At 32.7% G+C, this 21,918-nt stretch overlaps 3 protein-coding genes across 3 annotated transcripts; all 3 read right to left on the reverse strand.

The window, feature by feature from the left end:
• Window positions 1–11,292: 11,292 nt before the first annotated feature.
• LOC105775039 (serine/threonine receptor-like kinase NFP) lies at window positions 11,293–14,811 on the reverse strand. The gene is made up of 2 exons (XM_012597585.2): window positions 13,124–14,811; window positions 11,293–12,198 (listed from the first exon to the last, which is right to left on the reverse strand). Exons 1-2 carry the CDS (start codon window positions 14,237–14,239, stop codon window positions 11,467–11,469), a joined length of 1,848 nt encoding a protein of 615 aa, XP_012453039.1. The 5' UTR covers window positions 14,240–14,811; the 3' UTR covers window positions 11,293–11,466.
• A 155-nt stretch (window positions 14,812–14,966) lies between these two features.
• On the reverse strand, window positions 14,967–16,435 carry LOC105777385 (photosynthetic NDH subunit of subcomplex B 5, chloroplastic). The gene is made up of 5 exons (XM_012600646.2): window positions 16,130–16,435; window positions 15,913–15,973; window positions 15,709–15,830; window positions 15,327–15,623; window positions 14,967–15,219 (listed from the first exon to the last, which is right to left on the reverse strand). Exons 1-4 carry the CDS (start codon window positions 16,385–16,387, stop codon window positions 15,393–15,395), a joined length of 672 nt encoding a protein of 223 aa, XP_012456100.1. The 5' UTR covers window positions 16,388–16,435; the 3' UTR covers window positions 14,967–15,219; window positions 15,327–15,392.
• A 1,635-nt stretch (window positions 16,436–18,070) lies between these two features.
• Window positions 18,071–19,638, reverse strand: LOC105777384 (CBL-interacting serine/threonine-protein kinase 7). Its single transcript, XM_012600645.2, has one exon. It carries the CDS (start codon window positions 19,562–19,564, stop codon window positions 18,242–18,244), a length of 1,323 nt encoding a protein of 440 aa, XP_012456099.1. The 5' UTR covers window positions 19,565–19,638; the 3' UTR covers window positions 18,071–18,241.
• Window positions 19,639–21,918: the final 2,280 nt, after the last annotated feature.

Here is a 21,918-nt window from a genome sequence, read left to right on the forward strand (position 1 = left end):
AGTGAGTTATAAGAGTTAACAGTATATTACATTACCCATTGAGAATCAACATTTCAGCAAGAGAAAAGTAAGTCATAATTATGAGTTATCTAAGTATACAAGTAGGTGAATGAGTAAGAGATTAAGTAAAGAAGAAATTAAATATTATGTTACTTGGTATTATTATTTGTGTTCAATGTTGCTATTTATTTACTTGTAAACTTACTAAAATTATGCTTACTTTTTTAATTTTCTTTTTATATAGCATTATTAATCAAATTCGAGGATCCTAAAGACGTCGGAGATGGTCCACACTATCAACCATAACGACTCGGTATTTTATGATGAACTATGTTTGAACTATGGCATGTATAGGGAAAAATGTTGTATTATGATTTTGCTAAAGAATGATGTGTAAATATCTAATGATGAATGGTTTTCAAAATGGCTAAGTATGAAGGCGTTTGTTGTTATACATGTCTATGTTATAAATTATGCATAGAAATCATGAAAGAGTAATAAATTGCAAGGAAACAGATTTCAAACAGCAGTAGTGACGTGATTTTGAAAAATAACTTAGGATAAAATAAAATGAATTAGTGGCTTTATGATATATATATATAATGAAATCTTGTTGAGTCTATTTTCATGGAAAAATAACGGTTTAGCAAAAGGAATGTTATATTTTGAGATATGTGAATTTAGGTGAGATAGGGTCAGTACTGTTTTTAGAGTCCCCTATTCTGAGTTTAGAAAATCACTAAAAATTTTAAAAAAAATTATGAGTTGTAATTTATATGTCCAAATTCCTTATTGAGTCTATTTTCTGTAGAAACAAGTGAGAACACCATATGAAAATCCTACAATGAGAAAACTTATTTTTAGTGGCAAGAGGTCAGGACAGTCGAGTGGTGAAACAGGGGAGACTTTAACTAATAAATTGTACTAAATTGCTGAACCAAAAATTCTGAAAATTTTATGGTAATAAGTTATTTGAGTCTAGTTTTAAGGAAAATTAACGGATTTAAATTTCGAGTTATGTAGCTAGAGTTATAATGATTTAGTGACTGCTGCGCGAGTGGATAGCTTTATCATAAATAGTGAGATAAAATTTTAAAAGCAAATTTTTATGCCCCGAACTAATAAGTTAAGTAAAATAATGCCTCGAGCTCGACTCTGGCAACGGTATCCGATGAGGGGTGTTACACGTATCCCCCTCCATAGAAGAACTTCCAAGTGGTCCTCGACACCTTGAATCGTCCTTTATTCTTCATGACTAGAATAAGGACCCCCCTTGGCGTTTCAACACATTGGGACTGTCTTATTTTTTACCTTCTAGATAACCACATCATGAGCCAATTCCTTCCATAGTCTATCCTACTCCATATCTCGTCCCAAGGTATTATAGCCTCGGGTATTACAAACTCAATGTCGCCATAATCCGTAGATACCTAAACTCCAATTCCTGTTTTAAACTGAAAATAGGTATGTTCGTTAAGTCCTTCAGTGAGCTCATCTTCAATAATAGTTGGAAAGTGTGTTGGCTCCTATAACAGCCCACCCGGTGAAGTCTACAATAATGAGCTGATTTCAAGTGAGCCCACACTCGGTAGACGTGAGCTTGAGGATAATGGAGGAGACTACTCTATCGAAGCGTTCATCCTAGACAAATTGAAAAGGTACAATTTTGATTAAGGTTTTATTACTTTAGATATTACAATTAAGTTCTTGTTTTTGAAAAAAATTTAAAACTATGGTTTTTCCCTAAATTTATTTTTCGTCGCATTTTCCAAACTCAATTTTCCAACAATAACATGTTTATAAATGTGTGATATAAGGTAATATATACACAGGATGATTATGTTTTTGCAAGTTAATGAGTGTGTTTTGGTATAGTTATTCATGTATAAAAACATATATGGTAACTTGTTAAATGATAGATGCTTTGTGGCAAAGTTTGGATGATGTTATGCATATGAATTAGTAGGTGCTTGTGCTTTGGCATTGTTGAGTTTGGATATATATAATCATGTGCATATGGTAGCTTTAGTAAATGTTGAATGATATTTGCAAAATTGAATTGCAACCTTAAATAATGCTATGTATGTGACCTAGCTTGTGGTATAAAATGGATAAGTGTTTTGGTATGGATTGTGAATTTATATTGTTGGTATAAAATGTGGCATATTGGTTGTATGCTTGTAATGGATTGAATGACTACTTTGTAGGTTAATTGTGTACATATATGTATCTATGAGCTAAGATATAGGTTGGGCATGAAATGAACTTTCAAACTAGTGATTTTTTACCATCTGGATAAAAGTATCGATACCAAAGACCAATGTATCGGTACTTGACCAAATGAACAGTATTTTCAAATTGGAAGAATGTTAAAGCGGTATCGATACTGATTATATTATCGATAACTACCATAAAAGAATCTATATTTATTCCTTTGGTATCGATACCTAGTTCCAAAGTTTTAAAATTTACAGTTTGGTTCTTTCTCATGCCCGAATCTAATAATTGTATTTTAAAGCTCGATTTAGTTCCATTTTCATTTGTAATATTTAATATGTGTATTAATATGATCATTCAATGTTTTAAATTGCATTGATTGTTCCAAAATTATTCGTAGCATCTCATAGCTCGGGTCCAGTGACTGAACCGGGTAAGGGGTGTTACAAAACTAATGAACCTATATCGATTATACTGGTTGCCACTTTTAATAAGGAATCTCCTCTCGTTCTCATCCTAAATTAAAAGATACCACCTAAGATTACCTTCTGGTCTCACCTAGGCATATAGCTTACCTTCCAGTCTCACTATTGAGTACAATCATATCGAATAATTTAAGGATAAACTCTCCTCTCGATCTCGTTTATCTAGGTTTTCTACTAGAGGCATTAATTTTAGCGTATTAATCATTTCGATATAATTAAACAACCAATCAATTAAGAATAGACGCTAACTTAAGCTAAAAACAACCAATCAACCAACCATCCAACTAATTTAAAGTATACTCAAACTCAAATTCCATACAAGCATTTTATCAAACATATTGTAAGCATAAAATGAAAGCAATGAGTTTAAAACAATGCTCATTCAATTGATGAAGTTCCACTGAAGCCTAAGAGTTTGCCCATCATTGTTTACAAAATCTATAACAATAAGGAAGAAAGAAATCTACAAGATTAAAGTCTAGCCTAAAAGGAAAAGATAAAACCTAAACTACAAATGAAAAAAAAAAGAAACCCTAACCCTAACCTAAAACTAAGGAAAATATGACAGAAAAAAAAGTGAAAATCTCCCTTCTTTCATTCAACCAAAAGTGGATTTAAATAAATGGTTTCAACCCTAACTTTTGGACCAAAATGCCCCTAAGCGCCTAATTTTGATTGGTGTGACCGTTGGACAAAAACTACCACTATAGTCATTTTCTGTTGCGTCAGTCTTATCTATTGCAATATTCGAGTTTAGGTATTGCGATATCCGTGTTTAGGTATTGCGATACCCAAGTCAATATTGGAATTCGGGGACTTGGGGATCTCGGTATCATGATACCACTATAGGTGGCCTCTATTCTCCTCATTTCAGCACTATCAAGGATATCACGACTTTCATACTTCGATATCTCAATACCTCTCTTCTAGGTGATGTTTTCTTCACGTTCAAGCCACCGTCGACTCCCTACAACACTCAATCCACTTGTTAGGTTCCTCATGGCATGATTGGCCAAATTGGGTCATAAAATGAGCAAAAATGAGACATTTTTATTTATTAAAGCTAAAAGAGAAAAAAATCATAATAAAAACATATAAATTGCATGAAAACAAGCTCGTTAAGTGCAATGAGAAGCCTAATTTGACACATCAATTTGTGGCAAATCAACTGCCCACACTTAAGTCTTTGATTGTTCTCAAGCAAACACACTAAACATGCAAAAAGACGGCCCTTAGGCAAAATCAAACAATTAAGTCACATAGTGGTAAAACATCGAACTTGTACGATAACTACCTTACATGCAACTTAGGAGGGATATTTAGTTAACTCGGGCATCCTCAATGTAAACACAATTAGTTAAATAAATTAAAATGTTCACAAATATAGAGGCAATTAAAATGAATGTATGTACAAGTGTTATGATCAAAGTGAATTATGTGGATAGCTCATAAATATAAAAAATGAATTGGTCAAGTTCATCGGGACAAATGCAAGCAATTCAAGAATTATTGTGCTAGTAAATTATTTCGGTCCCAAAGGTCTTCTAGGCTTGTAACATTCTGAGGCTTAGGACGGTTCAGAGTTGAAACAACATATAGCTTAAAATGGTTTCAAGTTGTAACAGTCCATTTCTTTAAAGTGTCAAAATAGTGGTTTCGGGGCCACAAATCTGACGTGTGAGTTTGTAAGTATTATTATTTAATATTTAAAAATTAGATATAGTATAATGATAAATTTTGACTTAATGATTTGTGTTAAATGGAAGAACAATTAGGTTCAAATGGTATGACTCTAAAGTCAAGTGGTTTTAGAAAATGAGGTATCGGGACCTCGTTTCTATAAGTTGAGCTGTAAATATTTTTATAAATATTTATGGAGTGTTATTAAGGTCGTATTAAATTTTTGTTAATAAATTTTGATGTTTAAAAGGTTAATTAGGTGAAAAGGACTAAATTGAAAAAGGTGCAAAAGTTGAGTTCTATTAATTAAAGGTGTCTAATAGCTATGAAAAGGTGAATTGTTGGAATTAGTTGGTAATTATACCAACTGAAGTATTAATTGCTCTTTATAAGTATTTTATTAAGTGATTTTTGATGAATTTAACGATTAGGGATTAAATTATTGAAATAGTACAAGTACAAGGATTTAATGTGTAATAACAGAAAATATGGGCTATAATAAGGTCTCAATAATTCGGTTAAACTTAATTTGGAGTAAAAATCGTTAATTTGCATGTTTTAGGCTCAAGGACTAAATTGAATAAAAGTAAAATGTTGGGGAAATTTTGTAAAAATGTTAAAAAGGACTAAATTGCATAAAATGATTGGTTTTTCTGTCTAAATTAATGAATTGGATGAAATTTTTAATTTAGATCAAGAACGAGTGACAAATCGAGAAGAAGAAAAAATTACCAAATAGCCTATGTACTTAGTCATTGCCGCAATTTAGCCAGGTAAGTTCGTATGATTAATTAACGTTTTAATGTTATATTGAATTATATATTCATGTATTATTTTCCATAAAATCAAATGTGGAAATCCAACAATGTTTCGACAATTATCGAGTCCTATTTGAACCTTAGGAATACGTAGGATACAAATGACATGTCATTAGGGTTACCATGTTTCGGGTGCTGGTCTTGAATGTCCTACTAATGGCTAAGGTCCTACATTTGTTTCGGATACTCAACAGCTTGTGTGAGCAGCATCGCATAGCTTATATTCCGACCGTCAACTTGTGTGAGCAGACCTATTTCACAACTTGAGTGAGCAAAGATGTAAAGGAAAAAGAAAAGGTTACGACTATATGTGCTCTTTGTGTGAGCTTTCCCATGTATATGATGTTATTCTAAATGGTTCAACGAGTATGAAAAGGAAAAGAATGGTAAGTGTTCAAATGAAATATGACATGAATTTATGAAAATGATTGAAATGGAAATGTTCAATGAAAGTATATCTATGTTCATGAAAAGGATGAATTCAGAAGTAGTATGTTCATATACATCTAGCTTACCTCATGTTAATTTAAGTGAATTATGTATTAATGCAGTAACATGTGTCGTGGGTGGTGCTTAGGCTTGTGCCAAGCTTATGGTTGGATTATATCATGCTTAATCTTAATGATATACATCGAAATGGTAAGTGTCCAAATGAAGATATGCTTATGTGTATGAAAAGGTAGTATGAATCAAAAGATATTTTTTCTTATGAAATGGCTTATCATGTGGTTGATCCCAAAAGAGTTAGTATAAATACACTAATTTGTGTATTGATGATGATATTTAGGCTTGTGTCAAGCTTGTGTAATTGGTTGATGTTTATGCTTATGTCTTGTATTATGCAAATGATACGGGTAAGAAAAGGTAATGAAGCGGTAAGTTTATAGTTGATATGTAATATGATAATATAAAAGGATTGATGAGTTAAAGGATTTACTTATATGTGAGAAATTTACTTATGTTATGATTGAATTTACCTATGCCATGAATAAACACACTAATTAGTGAACTGATAATATTATTTAAGCTTATGCTAAGTAAATGGAATGGTAAGTAAGTAAATAGAGTGGTTCATAGTCTTATAAAAGGTTAATGATTGTGTAATATGTCGTATAAATCCTATTATGTTAGGAATGAAAATATATGTGATATTGATGGACCTACTCATATACGAGTTGATGGTTATATAGTTTGATAAATCTTGTGGCATTGGTATAGATTTATATTTACCCTATAAAGTTCATTATTGAAATGGAATGTTATGTTAAAATTTTATACGAGCTTACTAAGCATTCATTGCTTACGTAATTACTTTCCTTTACTCTACAAATTATTGAAAGCTCAATCGGCTTGGAAGCTCATCAGAGATCTATCACACTATCCAACATAAATATCAGTAGTCTTTTGATGTTTTGGCCAAGGTTATAATGGCATGTATAGGTAGACTTGTGTTGGTATCTAATTGAATGCTAGTTGATAATATTGGCATGTATAAGTTGTTTTGGTACCATTTGATGTTGGTTGGTTGGTTAGTTTCATTTTGGTACTTATAGATGCCTTACTAGTATATGTTATTTTGGTAGTGTGTTAATGCATGTTTGAATGGCCAAAGTTGTATGTGATGAATTGACCTAAATATGGTCAAGTTATGGTATGTTTTGAAAATGGTATTAAACTAGATGTTTATGAATGAAAAGTGGTCAAGTATATACATATCTTTAGGTAAGTTTGAACGTTGCAATTGAGGTGTCCTGTATGGCATATTTGTTGAATGGTTATGAACTATTGAATTGGTCATTTTATATAGGTTTTGGTCATGTTTTGATACCTTAGTTATATGCACAAAAAGGTCGTTAAGTGAATGCATGATTTGGGGAAGGAATTGGCTTGGTTTTGGGCAAATTCATGTCCACAAGGCCTGAGACACGGGCATTTGACTCAGTTGTGTGTCCCCTATAGGTTTTAAGGTTGCAAGTCAGGCTGTTACACGACCTAGCACACGGGCTAGCACCGGCGTGTGAGGCCATTTCAAGAGTTACACAGCTTGGTACACGAGCGTGTAGCTTGGCCGTGTGACCCAATTTCAAAAGTTACACAAGCACGGACATGGGCTGGGACACGACCGTGTGTCCCTATTTCAATTGTTACATGGCCTGACACATGGGCGTGTGTCTCAGCCGTGTGAGTCACATGGCCTGGCCACATGGCCGTATGACCCCTACAGTCCAAATTTTTTAACTTTTACATGAAATTTCTGATTGATTCCAATTTAGCCTCGAATTTTTTGTATTGTATTTCTAGGGCTCGGTTAAGGGACGGTATGCATGTAATGAATGATTTATGCTATGATTTTGTTGATGTATGAGATGTATGTTTTAAAAATACGTTTTTATGGTAAAGCTCTGTAACTCTAATCTGGAGATGGATATGGGTTAGAGGTGTTACACAAGCACTAGAAATGGTTAAGCACATGACATTGTTTCCCATTTGCCACTAATTTATTCATAAACTCGCCTCTTTATTTCTCCTTCTCTTGCCTCCCTTATTTCTCCAAAATTTTAGAAGATATTATGCAATATCAACACATACTAAACTAGTAAACGTTAATACATTATGACTTGAAATATTTTCTTTCCAAGCTTGACTTTGATTTTTAAAGCTCTTTTCTACTTTTTGCACTCTTCCGCTCATAATGCTTTTAACCCTCACCTTATTTTTATTCGCTAAATATTTCGATTTTTTGTATTTTTTTTCTAACTCAGCAAGGTTCTATATGTATTATACCTTGTAGTCTATTCTCTTCTTTTCTTTTCTTTTTTATTTCACAAGAAGCCACCATAACGTCTCCATCTAACCCTCAATGTCTATGGCCCGACATCCATTACAGAGTGCATTTTTAGAGTCGATACAAAGAAGGGTTAAGTTATTAACTTGTTTATGTTTAAGGCTTCAATAGTAAGACTAAACAAGAAAAGGATACTTGAGGCTCAAAATATGAGAACTAGTGGTATATAGCAAAAGGTAAGGCTTTTAGGCTCTAGGCTAAGTAAACAATGCCTAAGGTCTTTCCCAAAATATCCTCAAAACACAACTTCTATCATGCATACATCTATTCAAATGAAAAATTAATAATTTAATTTATTTATCTACACGGATCCACACACTTCATTCATCCCATGGCACATCTTATACATTTCATTAAATGTTATTACCTCTAATCAATTATATAAATTAACTAATCGAACTAATTAGTCTACAATTAAGAACATCAAATTATCTAGTATCAGTCAAAATTTACATGATTGGCAATTCAACTTATTTATTTGATATTTACAACCCATGGCCTATTGCCTAATTATTGTCCAAGCACCATGCAAACACACAAAACAAAGAAAACAAACGAAATTTTTTGGAATTTTTTTGAATTTTTTTCTGAAAATGCATTAAAAACGAAAATAAACAAACAAAACAAAGAGAATTAAAAACTATGTGCATCCCCCCACACTTAAGTTACACATTATCCCTAATGTGTCCCAACTAAAGATAAAGTTTAAGGAGACTCCCATTATCCAATGTAAGTGTGGCAAAATGGTGGAATAGTCCTCAAACTTCCTTAAAGCTCTTAATGTTGTATAGCTCTTGGTGGGTCTACCTACATAGCAAAATAAAACAAACACACCAAAAACAAAATATACAGTAATAAGAAAATAAAAACTAGCAAAAAAAAAGACTTATCAACTTTTGGGCGATCCGCTATCCCCTCTATAGAAGAACTTCCAAGAGATCCTTGACACCTTGAATTGTTGTTTATTCTTCATCAATAGAATAAGGACCCCCTTGGCGTTTGAGCACATTGGCGTTGTCTTATTTTTAACCTTTTAAACAGCCACATCACAAGCCACTTCCTTCCAAAGTCTACCCAACTCCATAACTCATTCTAAGGTATTATAGCCTCGGGTATTACAAACTCAATGTCGCCATAATTCGTAGATACCCGAACTTCAATTCCCATTTCGAACTAAAAATAGGTATGTCCGTTAAGTCCGTTGGTGGGCTCATCTTCAATAATAGTTGGAAAGTGTGTCGGCTCCTATAACAGCCCGCCCCACAAAGTCTCTATTTATAGTTATTGTTTATTATACTAAGTGTAGTCTTGAGTAAGTAAAGTATTAGTTGTGGGTAAGTATGAGATTATGTGTATGCGCCAATTGGCTAAGCCTGCGTTTTGGCAAGATCTGTGGTTTGGCGAATTCTTCTGTCAAGTATACACCACCTAGATGTTTTGGCAAAGTTATCAAATCTATAATTTCATAGAATTGTTTATTATTTTTATAAGACTATTTAGTTAGACCAGTGAGAACTGGTTAGAATGGAACTAAGATACTATAGTTGATAAGACTTAAATGATGATAAGTGCACCTAATCACGAAAATCAAGAGTGTTAGTGGAATAATCTGATCCTTCCACTAAGCATTGTCTTTGTGCTTAAGTATATAAGAATATCAGTGTCTTCACTGATAAACTTTTGTGTTTTCTTTGCATTCATCTTCTTCTTGATTTTCTCTGCCTTCTCTAAAAAGCTTAAGTCCTGAAACCTGTCTAAAGTTGAGTTCGATGTATTCAACCAACTCCTACATTTGTTTTAACTCTCTGGTAAATACCAATAACCCCTAGGTTATTTTTACAGTTATTTACGTATTTTCAATTCTACATGCATAAGTATCAGATTAGTATCTAAGAAAGGAAGCTTCTTGATTATTCAAAAACAATTAACTTAAATCAAACTTAATATTATTATATTGATAATAAATTTTATTTTAAAAATATTTAAAATTATTAAAATATGAATATAAAATAAACTTGATTAAACAATGTATAAAATAAATTTATAGATGTAAAATAAATTCAATTAAACAATGAAAAGACAAGAAAATCTCAAATGTATGTTTGTTACATTGAAAACAACTTTTATGAAATATTTTAAGAAATCTACTAAACAATAGAAAATATTTTGTACAAATTCATTCAAGCACCGAAAATATTAATTTTTCTAGAAAAGTCACTTTCGTAAATCATTTTCCGAAACCATTTTCAATAAAACAAACAAACCCTTAATGGAAAATCAATTACCTGAATGTATTTAGTTCAATCAATTAATTTAGTATTTAGTTCAATTAATCAATTTAGTTTATACAAATTATGCACACCCTTTATTAAAGGAAAATATTTTATAGATAAGCTTTTCCAACAAATCTGAATATTTTATCTATGTTTAGGATGGCTCTAGAATTGAATCAAGTTTATCTAAATGGCTTGATTTAAGATTTGAAGTTGGAAACTTGGGAGGGGTTTAGTGTATTTAATTTTATAGTTCTAACTCAAATCAAAATAAAATAAAAATAAAATTACTTGATTTTTTTATTAGTTTCGTTTCAAACTTAATTATTTATGTTTTAACTTAATTTTAAGTTTGAATTGACAAATTTTAATCCTAATCGCAAAACAACAAAAACATAAACTTAAAAAAAGTACCTCAGTTAGGGTTATGAAATATTTGAGTTGAATTTTAATTTAGTTGATAGTTTAAATTGCTCAAGTTTAAGTTTAAGTTTAAAATAATTAAACTCTATTTAAAGAAGAGAGAGAGGGTAGGATGTCTCATTTTACACCTATAAGTAAAACTTGTTAATTAGAGAAACCGAGAAAGTTAGTTGCATACAAACTAGACATCATCTCTATTATTTTTGAGCTTACTGTAAGTGTTAGTTTTAATAAATTATTGAATATGGGCATATGTCTAACACGTTCAGTTTTAATTTTTAAAATTTTTCCTCTATTTAAAGATTTTTGCAAGTAAAGATATTATACTTTTATGTATTAAGAGTTAGATTATATTTTGTTTTTTTTACTCAAAAAAAAAATAAATTAGTCATTATACATCAAATCAAAGAGTAAATTGATCTTTTTATTAAAAATTTCATTCATTTCTAATGTTAAAAAATGGTTCCTACACATCAGCATAAGGTACACATGGCACGTCACATGTCACTGTCCAGTTATTCAGTATAAATGGATGAAATTTATAATATAAATTACAAATTTACTCTTTTATCTAATATATATAGACTAATTTGTCTATTTTTTAGCACAAAATGCAAAATATAATCTGACTTCTAATAAAAATCTTTCATGATACTTTCATCTATTTTTACAATAGTCGATCTCGATACCGATACGTGAATATGAATCAAAACATATAACAACATTCACCTTGGAAAAAGAGGAGGGGATAACCCATCTTCCGAGACATGGAAAAACAAATCATGGGTCATGGACAAAGCATATACAACATCCACCATCCTAGGCCTCCTCCTTGGGTCTTTATTCACACATGCGATGGCAATCCCCATTACATTCATCACACTCTCCATCCAACACCCCCCTCCTTCTAAACCTCCATCCATAAACTCCTTCACTTTCTTCACCTTTCTCTCCTCACTCCCATCCAAAACCCCATTAACACTTCCCCAAAGCAGCTTCCCTCCTTCACCAATGGCTTCCCTGCCAGACACTAGCTCAAGCAAAACAACCCCAAAAGAGAAAACATCCATCTTCGTCGACACCACCCCGTCCGCAACATATTCGGGCGCAATGTAACCTTGGGTGCCAACGATGTGCATGGTTATTGCATTGCAGCCGGATTTGGCCAGTCCGAAATTAGCAATTTTGGCCCTCATGTTGGAATCCAACAGAATGTTGCCGCTTTTGATGTCTTTGTGTACAACTTTTGGCCTTGTATGCTCATGGATGTATTGCAGACCGTTTGCCACATCAACGGCAATCCTTAACCTTGTTTTCCAATTTAGTTTTCCATTGTTGTTTTGATGAAGACAAGAGTAAAGGCAGCCATTTTCGATGAACTCGTATACCAGATAGCAAGTTGTATCTTCAGGGTCTATGCAAAACCCCTCCAACTTCACCAGATTTCCATGGTTTACCTTCAAAATCAGAATCATGGTTCAGTCCATTAATCAAATCATGCTTACTTTAGGAATAAAAGAAAAGGTTATAGGCGTTACATAATATCATCTTGGAGAGGATGAAATAATTATAGAAGACCCTATATTAGGAATCAAATTATATCTTATTATCTCTACTTAAACAATAGGTAAAGTAGTCCCGTTAAATGAAAGAGTAAATTAGTCCTATTAAAAATACAAATCATTTTTACTGTTAAAAATCAATCTCAGACGCCTAAGGTTATTCATCCATTATGTTAGTTTTAATATTAGAAATATATGAAATTTTAATACAAAAATTAATTTACTTTTGATTTAACTTACAAAAACTAATTTACTTATTTTTTAATAAAATAAATAAAATACAATTTAACACTCTCTCAATGATACTTTTACTTCTTAGAACTAATATGAATACAATTTAACACTCTCTCAATCATACTTTTACTTCTTAGAACTAATATGAGTTCAATTATTTAGTTATGGAAATGCGATGATCTAAGAATATTCCCCCACAACATCGGTAATGATACCAGCCAAAAGAACAAGCAGGAAATAGATGGGACATTCAAAGATGTAAATATTATACTATACCATAAAATAGGATTTGTCATCGTCTCCATGGCATTTGACTTCATATATTTTTATGCTTCTTTCCTACTACATTATCATCTAATGAATAGACAGGTCACTTAAACTAACCACTATTTTATTGGTAATATAAATTCAAACGTTTGTTATCATTTGTTAGTGAGGTCCTTCCATTGGTGTCCTTATTTTCAATTATGTTCATTTTATTAGGATTCTTTTCACTTAAGTCCTTGCAGAAGTCTTCACACAGATTAGTCCAAAGAAGAGGAAAAAAAATGTTATTCAGAAGATAAGAAAACGAATCAAATGATACCTTCTGTAAGATCTTAAGCTCTTCACATGCATTCCACTTCATCTTCTTTATGGCATAGGTACCTCCATTAATGGAACCTTTATAAACAGATCCTTGAATCAAACAACTCTCATTAAAGCAATCAGTGGCTTCTCTAAGTTCTTCAATATTGAACACCCTGTACATATCCAAGCAATCTGACACATCCGCCATCAAATTTACTTCATTTCCCTTCATTAGCATCCCTGGCCTATTAAACTGTATCTTCTGATTATCCTCAGGCCTTTCCATGTCTCTTTTCTTGGAAAAGACATCCCTATAAAGCAACACAGCAAAGAAAAATATCAAAAGAACCCCACAAATTCCCAACCCAATTGCCAATCCTACTATGGCCCTTTTCTTCTCAGCATTTCCAGGAGAGGCTGCTGAAGGTGCCTTAGGCTGAGGTAACACAGGCAGTTTATTAACTGGAATGAAAATGGTATCAAAAGGGTGTATTTTATTTCCATTCATGTTGTTTATATCATGAGTTCGAACTCCGAATCTTGAGGCGACTAATGATAAGTTGTCATAAGGCTGAAACACATAAGAAACAAGGTAATTCACTCCAGTTTTAGCCTGAGTTTCATTAGGACACTTGCAGAAGATCGGAAAGACAATTTCGCCCCCTATTTTGAGTCGGGTAGGGACGGAACTCGGATTGAAAACTTCGACAGATTGGTAAGTGGTAAGGTTTTGAAAGTTCCTAGTTGACACGAGATAGAAAGTATCGCCTCCTTTGATTGTGTAAGTGAGGTTGGCAGCTGAAAGGCTACCAAAAGTAGCGGTAACGGAGTTACAAGAACATGTTATGGGAACAAAGAGGGACTGGTAAGGGATGAGAAGAGACGAAGGGGAGGAAATATTGCTTGGTTGTGATATCATTAGACGACTAACATGGAAAAGATCGCCAATGGAAGCCAGGTCAAGGAAGTTAGGAGCGGTGGCTCTGTAGAAAACGTAGGTTTGGCATGGATAAGTGGTCTGGTTAGGTGTGCAAGTGTAGCCTGTGGTGCTTGGTTGGGTTTGGGAACCATGGAAGAGAAACAAGATAAGGAACCAAGAGAAAAACACTTGCTGGTGGGGTTTGATTCTCATTTCTTTTTTTCTCTGGTTCTTGTTCTGGTTTCGAGCCTTTGACCCTCAGCTGGTTTGTTTATAAACTATATAAGTGAAACTGAAAAACTCTTTCTTTGACAATCAAGCTGCCATGGAAATAATATATTATTAGAATTAAAGAATTTATAGTTTATGCATCAATCAATGACATTGCTATATTGCTTCTGCAAAATTGTAACTGGTGAGTGATTAACTTTGACCAGGCCATTGGTAACCTTGTATGATTGTTAAGATTAAAAGCTATATCTGAATGCAAAGGAAGCTTTCATATCCAGGTTGAAACTAGTTCCTCCACATTGACAAATTCTTGCTTGTACCAGATATCAATGTTCTATAAGAAACATGGTGACATCTTAGGAACTCAAGAATAATGGTGACTGTCTAATGGATTTTCTGTGCAGGGATGCATAAAAGTTATTATGCAATAGATAGGACTAGAAAATAGACAAAATGTTTCAAATATTTAGGGATAAAAACTATATATTTTAAAAGGAACTAGTTAAAATGATGTGGTATTTCTTTGTTACTTGAAATATCCGTGTTTATTTTCCAAATATTAAAATAAAAATGAGCATACTTATGTCCCATGTCACCTCCGAGTCCGAGTAACATAGGTACTACCTTCAAGGTCCTATTTCCAGAACATTATTTGCAGAATGTGAAGAAAATTTCAGTCCATAAGAAAAGCAGAAATTTTAGCTGAGAATGAGGTATAAACAGTAGAATTTGCATATAATCTTATTCTCGGTACTCAATGGAATAGAGCCTTTATATCTTCAAAAACAAATGATGGAAACTGATATAGTAGGCATTCAAATTAACCTTGTAAAGAAATCATCATAAAAGCACTCCCAAAGCTCTCACACCTATGATGAAGTTTTAGCAGCCTACTTAAGGCGACAGTTTCGATTTAGTATCTACTGCAATCGAACGTGATCGCATCGGACCGAAAAATACATCTGCAATCACAATATAGATGGCTTACTGATTAAGTGATCCTCTTAACACAAACATAGTAATCAATAAAAACTATCTTCTCAAAAAACAAGGGAAAAAGAAACTATACCTTCCAGACCATGCTCACATGACAGTAGCTAATAATTACAGTTCTCTTTTTCTGATCCAGAGAAGTTTATCTCTTTGTTATATCATCTTTCTTGATAGTGAAATCCCAGAGATCTCCATATTTCTCATTAAAATCCCAAATGCTCATGGTATTGTAGTCATTTATTAACTTATCACGAGCTCCCCTTTCCATGTTATATATCTGTGGCTCAAAGTGGTGAGGCTTATCTGGTTTATCCATCTCAATTATACAAAATATAGCCGTAAACACTCCAGCTCCTATGAACAAGTACTCCCCCTACAACATTAAATTCATCTTGTTAATCTTATCTGTTTTTCTTTTCAAAAGATAGAAAGATAAATGAAGACATGAAATGAATTACTGGAACATTGAAAAACATTCCGGCAGCAACTGCAGGGAGGAAGAGCCATGAAATAAAGCCTTGGAATCCTGTTGGAGGTTCAATAGCTTCAATGTCATCAGCAATGGCTCCCCAAAATGTTCCTGAAGTAAAAAAGCTTCAACCAGTTATATGTTGTTTCACCATTGGTTAAACAGAAACATCAAATTTAACTCTTTCATGTACCTTTCTCCTCTCCTTCAAAGTAAGTATGGTGCCCATCATATTCCCCATACTTAAAATCTTCCTATAATTCAACAAAACATAAGCATTGAAATGAACCAACATATTCATATAACAAAAATGTATACTCTTGTACCCATATACATACAGAAGACAGACTGGGATATGAATACTTTTAAGTAAAGCAATTAGATTAGAAATAGAAACGAAAAGAACTGACAGAGCTGACGCTGTTGGTGGCCCATCTGTCAACAGGGTCTTCATTGAGATCAGGTTCAATCTCAGACAACCCTGCAGCATTCAATCTTGTGAAGTTGATTCTTCCATCCCCATGGTTTCTAACCAGCTTGAACTTAACAAGACCAACCTCTCTTTGGTTCTTCATTACATTAACTCTGGTTTCAACCTTCTTACACCTGATTTTAGGCACTGAACTTACAGAGACAACTGAGAGTGCTGCCTGAACTGCCATTTTCATTTTTTTGTTTCTCTGTTTATCTTCCTTGTGAGCATGTACCCCCCCCCCCCCCTTCTTTCGTCTATAACGGAGTGAGGTTTCTAAGCAACTGATAGGTGTATGAATGACCAATTAGATAGAATCACGTTGCACGTGGGGGACCTACTTGTTGAGGTACGTGGTGCATTTTGGTTGGGGGCTCTCCCATAGTTCCTGTGAGACTTGGTTTGGTTTAATCAGGCGTTAAATGAAGGATGGAGAATGCTTTGTTCCTTATCCACTTTTTAGGACGTCGAAAATATAAAGGCCGAAACTAAGCAGTGGAACTCCGCACACGGGCCATTACGGCCTGTCAAGGCTGGTGGATAAAGGCCTACCATAGCTAAGAGTACTTGGTATAAAATGTTTTGTTTTTCTAACTTGAGGTATCCGATTAACCTGAAAATGTAAAATCAACTAGGTAAAAACAGTCTGGTTTTTTTTTTTTTTTGAAATTGAGTAAATTAGTCTCTTCAAAAAATGTAAAGCAATTTAATCTCCTTTAATTTAAAAAATAAATAAGGATAATTAATCATAGCGTTAATGTTTTTCATCAACTATACATAATTTTAATTGGTGTAGCAACAAACTTGGCCTTTAATGTTTACTTATTTTGTCATTTTGACCTTAATTCTAAAAAAAAATTCAACAAGTGCAACTTCAACATTTATACAATTGTTATGGAATAAATTTGTTAAATTAGGACCAAATTGACATATATATAAATTTTGAGGGCTAAAAGTATTATTATTCTAATAAAAATTATATAAAATTGATGAAACTTTAACATTTTACTCACTTTTGAATTGATAAAAATTAAATTGCTCTGATTATTTTAAGAATGAAATACATTTGGTTGTTATGCTGGTAAATCTGCTTAATGTTATCTTTTCTTCATTCTCTTTGTTGCTGCTAAATTATGTTTGTTGGTGGCAGCCACTATCTGGATGTAATTTCGGTTTTTGTCAATTGATTATCAGTTTCTTCCATTTTTTTTTCTTGTTTCTTTGATTGATGGAATATAGTTTGGAGTTTTTGGGATGGACAATCAATGGAATTATCTTGAAAAAGATTGATTCCAGAAATTTTGGTATTGTGGGTGTGGGAGACCTCTGCAATTGATTCAAATTTATTGAAAAGAATAATACCAACAAAAAATGCCAAAAACATTTGGATTTGATTTTAAGTACCGGATATGTGTTGGTATTTAATATGATGTTAAAGTTTTTCATGCAGAGAATTTTAAAAGATTATATCTTCACATTCGTGTTCGGGTAGGCATCATGCATTAAAGGAAAAAAAATAAGAGTCCAAGCAACATAGAAAACTGCAACCGAGATATAATATGCATGTTTCAACAAATGTTACATTGTATGAGAAAGAAGACATTGTGGAGAGGGATAACTTTAAACTCAAAACATGCTGGTTTTGATTTCTGCCATCCCTGTTTCTCTTACACTATTACATTAGATTTACAACAACTCTACACTCGGAAGAACAAGTTCTGGCTTCCAAAACTCTGACAATATTTTCCTGTTTGTGAAATTTAGTTGTTAATCCACGTGTTTTTTTTTAACAACTTTTATGTTTCAGCTTCTTCCCCTGTTTCTGGAATTGATTCCAATTTTATCAGTTCCGCAAAATCTATGGAAAGTTGCCAAGAAATCAACAAAATAATAATAAATTATTCAGCTGCTGAAATTATCACTATAATTTTCATCTTTTATACCTATCTAGATTCAGACCAAATAAAATAACTAATGAATACAACAAAAGTAGGGGAAAGAAAGAGGGAAAAAAAAAACCTTCCATGTACATTACCAAACAAAAACACCATCACCCTAAAGCACCATTATCCCAAGAAACAAAAACGTCTCCAAGGCCGGCTTCCAGATCCACCCACTGCCCTTCCTCAAACTCTACCCCACCATCCATCACCTTAACCTCCACCAAAACAAACACCTCTGCCACCTCTACCACCTCCACCACCACTACCACCCTCCCTTTCCCTAACCCCATAACCCCTCTTTTCCCTCTCTCCACTCTGTACCCCAATCTCTCCCCTACCTCCCTAACCCTCTCCATTACCCCATCCAACTCCATTGAAGTTGTATACCTCCTTTCCTTCCTCTTATTATCCCCTCCTTCTAAAAGCCCTGACAAATCCAACCCTGAAGACAAAGCTATTATATCAAAAGCATTAACTCCATTACAAACCATATCATGTTGCAACTTCCTGTCATGTAACAAACTTTCTTGTTGGCTGTTGGATGATGGAAACGCCTTTGAAGTCCTCTTAAACCATGAAGTTTCCATTAACTTGGCTATGTTCATTCTTGTGTCGGGGTTCGGGTCTAAAAGCTGCCATATTATAGCTTTTGCTTGCTTTGATATCCAAGATGGAAATTGAAACTCCCTTCGTTGAATCTTTTTGTACATAGTCATTAAGTTACCATCATCAAAGGGTAAATAACCTGCCAACAGAACAAATAAAATGACACCACAAGACCAAGCATCCGCCTTGGAACCGTTATACCCTTTTCTCAGGACAACCTCAGGAGCTGTATAAGCCGGCGTTCCACAAGCTGTATGCAGAAGACCGACGTCGTTTAGCTGTTCTGGTAGAGCCGAGAGACCAAAGTCCGAAACTTTAAGATTTCCACTTTGATCTAACAACAGATTTTGAGGCTTCACATCACGGTGGGCGACACCGTTTAGGTGGCAGAAGTGGAGAGCGGAGACGAGTTGGGAGAAGTACCTACGTGCGGCGGATTCAGTTAATCGGCCACGGCGTAACACTTTGGAGAAGAGTTCACCACCGGAGGCTAGTTCCATGACGAGGTAAATCTTGGTCTTTGAGGCCATCACCTCGTGGATTTTAAGAATGTTCGGGTGATGTTGTAGGCGGCGCATAGCTGAAACTTCCCGGATTATCCTCGGTTCCATGGCGGCATCTACTGTTTTCGTTTTGTCTATGATCTTGATCGCCACAACGCTGTTATTGTCCTCAAGAGAAGTTGCCTCGTGAACTTTTGCAAAGCTTCCACGGCCTAACAACCGACCCAATTCATACTTACCTAAAAGTATACTTGCTGGTGTTTTAATACGGCTGAGTGTCGGTATCTGTGGTGGTGGTGGAAGTGAAGCCACTGACGGCATGGTGTATGGCGGCGAATGGGGAGTACCACAACGAGGTTGAAGTAGACGGTTAGTTGGGATATATAGTGGGGGGAAGTTTGGTTGGCTTCTCGCTGTCAAAGACTAAAATCTGGTGGGACTTTCCTTCCTAAACTACCCTTTAGATCTAGTATAATTTGATTCTTGTTTTGATTGGAAAATTAGGTTAAAATATACTTTTAAGTCCCTGTATTTTTTTATATTTAAAATTTAGTTCTTTTACGTTTAAGAATTTTTTCCTCCACTTTTAAATTTCAATTAGTAGTCATGTAATAAAAAATGACTTGTAATTAACCTGAATTTAATAGAATAATTTTGACCAAGTCAACAAGTAAACCATTTTATATCTGAAAAGTAGAGAAATTAAATTTCTTAAAATAAAAGTAGGGACTAAATTCCAAATATGTAAAAAGTAGAGAGGCATAGAACATATTTCAACTTAAAACTTTCACTTATTTTTGGTTAAAATTGTTGTTAGTCTTCATACTTTGAAAAAAAAGTAAGATTCAATCCTTGTAATTAAAAAGTTAAAAATAAAGTGTTATTACTTTTTCAATTTAAAATTTTACTATTATTATTAATAATTTCTGTTAAAATTTATCAAGTTAATATGGTAATTAAGTTGTCCTCACATTATTATAATTAATGAAAATAAATATGTTAAGTTTACAAATTTTGATGAAAATTACTATCCCTTTAATGATTGGGTTAGGATTTTAAATTTGGAAAAGAATAAAAGATTTAATTTTTAACTTAAAAGTATAATGACCGCATCTTGAATTTTGTAAAAGTATAGGGACTAAAAATATATTTTAACCTTTATTCTTTAGATTTTTCGTTGCATATTCCTAGTGGGTCTCTTTCATTTTAGGATTGATTTGGACTTGTATTTTGCCTTCATAAACCATCCAACAGTTGTGTGCGGAATAATTGAACTACAAGTACTTTTCTTTATCTTTTTCTTTTCTTTTATTAAAGCGACAAATGTTAAAATTTCACATCAACTTTTATCCAATATAATATATAAAATTGATTTGATAATTATTAATTTAAATTTAAATATAAAAAATTATCTCATATATAATTTATGAAATTAATTTAGGTGTGACAAGTGTATTATAGAATATAGTAAAAATATAAATATAAATAAATTCTTTAAACTCCACAAACAATGTAGTAATTACTATTTATGAAACTTTAATTTTATTTTAAGAAAACAAACATATCATCAACAAAGCTTGGCTTAATAATAATATTGAGGTCTTAGGAATTCTAATATCTTAAATTTAACTCTCTGTATAAGTTCTCTCTAAATTCTCTTTAAATTAGATATTGTTATGATATAAGTTAAGATACAATTCAGGTATCAATTTAATCATGTTTTTGTAATAATTTCTTTTAGTTATGATTATTTAAAAATATGTATCATGAATTGTGTAAACTGAAATATGATTTTAATAAATTCAAAACAATTTAAAAATACGTATAACTCAAGAATAATGGTCTTTTATTACCAAAAACAGGAATACTTGTGTTTTTCTGTTTTAAAAACCACCCACTAATAAACTTTTTGAAATAATTTGGTGTTTTAAAATATATATATATATAACTCTGAAGTAATCTCATTGATATAGGAACCCAAAATCTATAGACATGTATAACACCAAAAGGGATAGTTTGGTCGATAAGGAGAAAAGTTAAGGAATTGAAATTGAGTTAAATCATATCAAATTAAGCATTATATTGTTATGGAGTGTGCTTTTAAAATTGTTCAAAATGATTAGATTACAATTATTATTATTAAAAAATAATAAAATATAGACACCTATAAATCAATTTCTTTTAAAAATTAAATGTAGAGAATAAGAAATTTTAGTAACACAAATGATATGTTTTTTGAACTTTAAGAACATCACATGTGATGAAATGAAAATAAGCAAACATTAAATTGGGATATTAATCATTTCCTAAGGCTTGATATGACAGGTGGATTGTTTTGGTACGCAAAAATTTAAGGCAATGGACAATCAATTAATAAATACGGTAAATTACATTGGTAGGGCCTTAATTATTAGTATCTTTTTTTTGTCTTACAAAATATTACTTAATTATTGAATTTTTTCTTTTATTTTTTCTCACAAACCTTTAGATTGTTGATAGGAAGATCACATGACAATTTCTAAAATTGACATAATAGTAATTTTAATCCTCAATATTTATATATTGTATTAATTTAATCTTAATTCTTAAAAATTTGCCCTCAACGTTTATATATTGTGTAATTTGATCTTTCTTCTTTTTTCAATTTTACTTCTCTTTGCGACTCTTTCACCTAA

Source organism: Gossypium raimondii, chromosome 10, assembly GCF_025698545.1.
Source record: "Gossypium raimondii isolate GPD5lz chromosome 10, ASM2569854v1, whole genome shotgun sequence".
In the NCBI taxonomy this organism is placed as follows: Eukaryota; Viridiplantae; Streptophyta; class Magnoliopsida; order Malvales; family Malvaceae; genus Gossypium; species Gossypium raimondii.